The 2,437-nt window shown below is 38.4% G+C and overlaps 1 protein-coding gene across 1 annotated transcript; it reads right to left on the reverse strand.

The window, feature by feature from the left end:
• Positions 1–1,318: 1,318 nt before the first annotated feature.
• On the reverse strand, positions 1,319–1,798 carry LOC149397610 (uncharacterized). The gene has a single exon (XM_089614288.1). It carries the CDS (start codon positions 1,796–1,798, stop codon positions 1,319–1,321), a length of 480 nt encoding a protein of 159 aa, XP_089470414.1.
• Positions 1,799–2,437: the final 639 nt, after the last annotated feature.

Below are 2,437 nucleotides of genomic sequence, written 5' to 3' on the forward strand. Positions count from 1 at the left end.
GTTTGTGTACTTTTGTGTCCGAGTAAGCTAGCTCAAGCTTTGTTCATTAAGATCCACAAGGTCACTACCACAAGTCATTAGAGTATGATTTGTTAAACTAGTAGCTAAGTCAAAACAAGGTCAAGTGTTGAACTAGACGAATTTTACGAAAATTGTCTAAAAGGTAATTTTGTCCATAAGGACATAAGATTGTATAAATGTCAAAATAAGATTTTGGACATTGTCATATGCTTACAATGTGAAGTAAGTCCACACGGCCATAAATGTGAATTGGGCCTTGAGGATTGAATTTCATTTTATGGAGTTTTATGTGAAAATTCTTCATGAACTTTTCTTGTATTGTCATGAACAAATAAAGAAATATCTAGAAGCTTGTTCTAGATGGACAAATTCATGGCCCTCCATCAAATAAAGAAAGAGAGAAATTATTTTGTACATTGATGTACGAAGATACTTGCCAAAAGGAAAAAGAGGAAACAAATTTATAGCATATATGTTATATGTTGGACGGCCAAATAAGAGAAAAAAGGAAAAAAAATTCCAACCTTGGTATTATTATGATAGGAATGGAAATTACAGATTGTGCTCACGAATATGTGATATTCAATAGAAAAGAGGAAATTACCTCTTCAAGGCAATCAATTCTCCTATAAATACCGCACCTCATTCACAATGTTGAAACAAGTTTTTGGTGAGCCTTTCTCTATTTACCTTGGTTGTGTACCCTCTCTCTCCCCCTCTTCTTCTCGCTCTTTTGTTTTGGCACCTAGGTCTTCATTAGATCTAGTGTTTTGTATTAGCTATTTGGCTCTAAGACTAGTTCTTAGATCATTGTGTTTAATAGTGCCCACACACTAAATCCTTTCCAAACTCGAAGACTCTAGTTGTAGAAACTATCATGGTTGCTCGGATTCAAGAAGAGACGAAGGAGACAATCTAAGTGGGGAGACGAGCGATTCAATCAATCCACAAGCTTCTCAACGTTCAAGCTTCAAGCAAGGTTGGTATCGAGTGAAAACTCATTATAGTTTTATTTTAGATTACATGTTCATGCACTTTGTCTAGGTAGTAAAATCGTTTTACTTGTTTTAAAGAATTTTTTCCGCTGCTTACAAGTAGCAATAAATTATTCTTAATCCGAGTCAGAGTTTACCTGCTCTTTCTGATCAAGGATAGAGTTTTTAAGAGCCATTTCTTTATGCTTCTTCTCGATCTATGGAAGAGATAGCTTGAATGTCATGAGGGATCCCATGAGTTCATTAAACTTCAATGTCTTCAGGTCATGGACCTCTTCCATGGAAGTGATCTTCATCTTAAATCATGGGCTTAGACCCCAAAGAGTTTTCCTGATCAAGTCTTCATCTGTCATGGGTTTCCCAAGAGAGTAGGACTCACTAGTAAGATCCCGAATATACACGTTAAACTTCTGCTCACGCACTTTGGCTGTCCCTTCATAGGCCACAACAAGGATCTCCCATACTTCTTTAGCGCTCGTGTAGGTATTTATAAGCCTCAAAACATTTTTGTCAACCCCATTAAAGATAGCATTGAGAGCACGAGAATTACCCAATGATGCTTCATCTTCTATAGGACTCCAGTCTTTCTCAGCTTTGAGGCCAGTCTCTGCGCCTTTATCATCAACCGTGACAGGGGCTTCCCAACTGTGAATCACAGCTTTCCAAGTCTTGTTGTCGAGGGATTTCATAAAGGCGCCCATACGAGCTTTCCAGTAACCATAGTTGGTCCCATCAAGTACTGGAGGACGATTTACGGATCCTCCTTCTTTGGAACTATCCATCACAGATAAACAGAATAAAATAGCCGGGAAACCACCATAAGATATGGGTGCCTGCTCTGATATCAATTGAAATTCTGTTAAGCAGGGAAGACAAGATGTCGTACACAATGTTGAGTCAATGTGTCTGACAACTTGTTTCAACACAAATAATGGATAGATAACGAAGAGTGCATAAACGTAAATGACACACAAATTGGTTACCCGGTTCAGTGCAACGTCACCTACGTATGGGGACTCACAGCAAGTTGAAAGGAATTCACTATCACGTAGTCAATAGTACAAACAGATCTTATATGAATACAACAATTATCAATTCCATAGAAACTATTACCACGAGTGATTACCAATAATAGGGACTCCCCTTGAATTTGAGACCCCTCTCAATTCCACTCTTCAAGTACTCGCCTGTGCATGGTCGACTTTAGTCTTCAACGCACGTGAAACTTCAATCACGTAAATACAAAACCCAAATCTCACAAACACCCAGTCTTCTGGAATATTGAGTCGCCGTAGTAAATAGGAAAGAAAATAGGTTGAGGAATTACACCGCTCTTATCAATACACAAAGTCTCCCAGTCGTGCACGCCAGGAACCCTAAGTATTTTGATAAAGCGTCAAAAATTGCTAATGGGGTAGCAC

Source organism: Urtica dioica, chromosome 5, assembly GCF_054948205.1.
Source record: "Urtica dioica subsp. dioica isolate 48M chromosome 5, U.dioica_male_clone48M_v1_H2, whole genome shotgun sequence".
Lineage (NCBI taxonomy): Eukaryota > Viridiplantae > Streptophyta > Magnoliopsida > Rosales > Urticaceae > Urtica > Urtica dioica.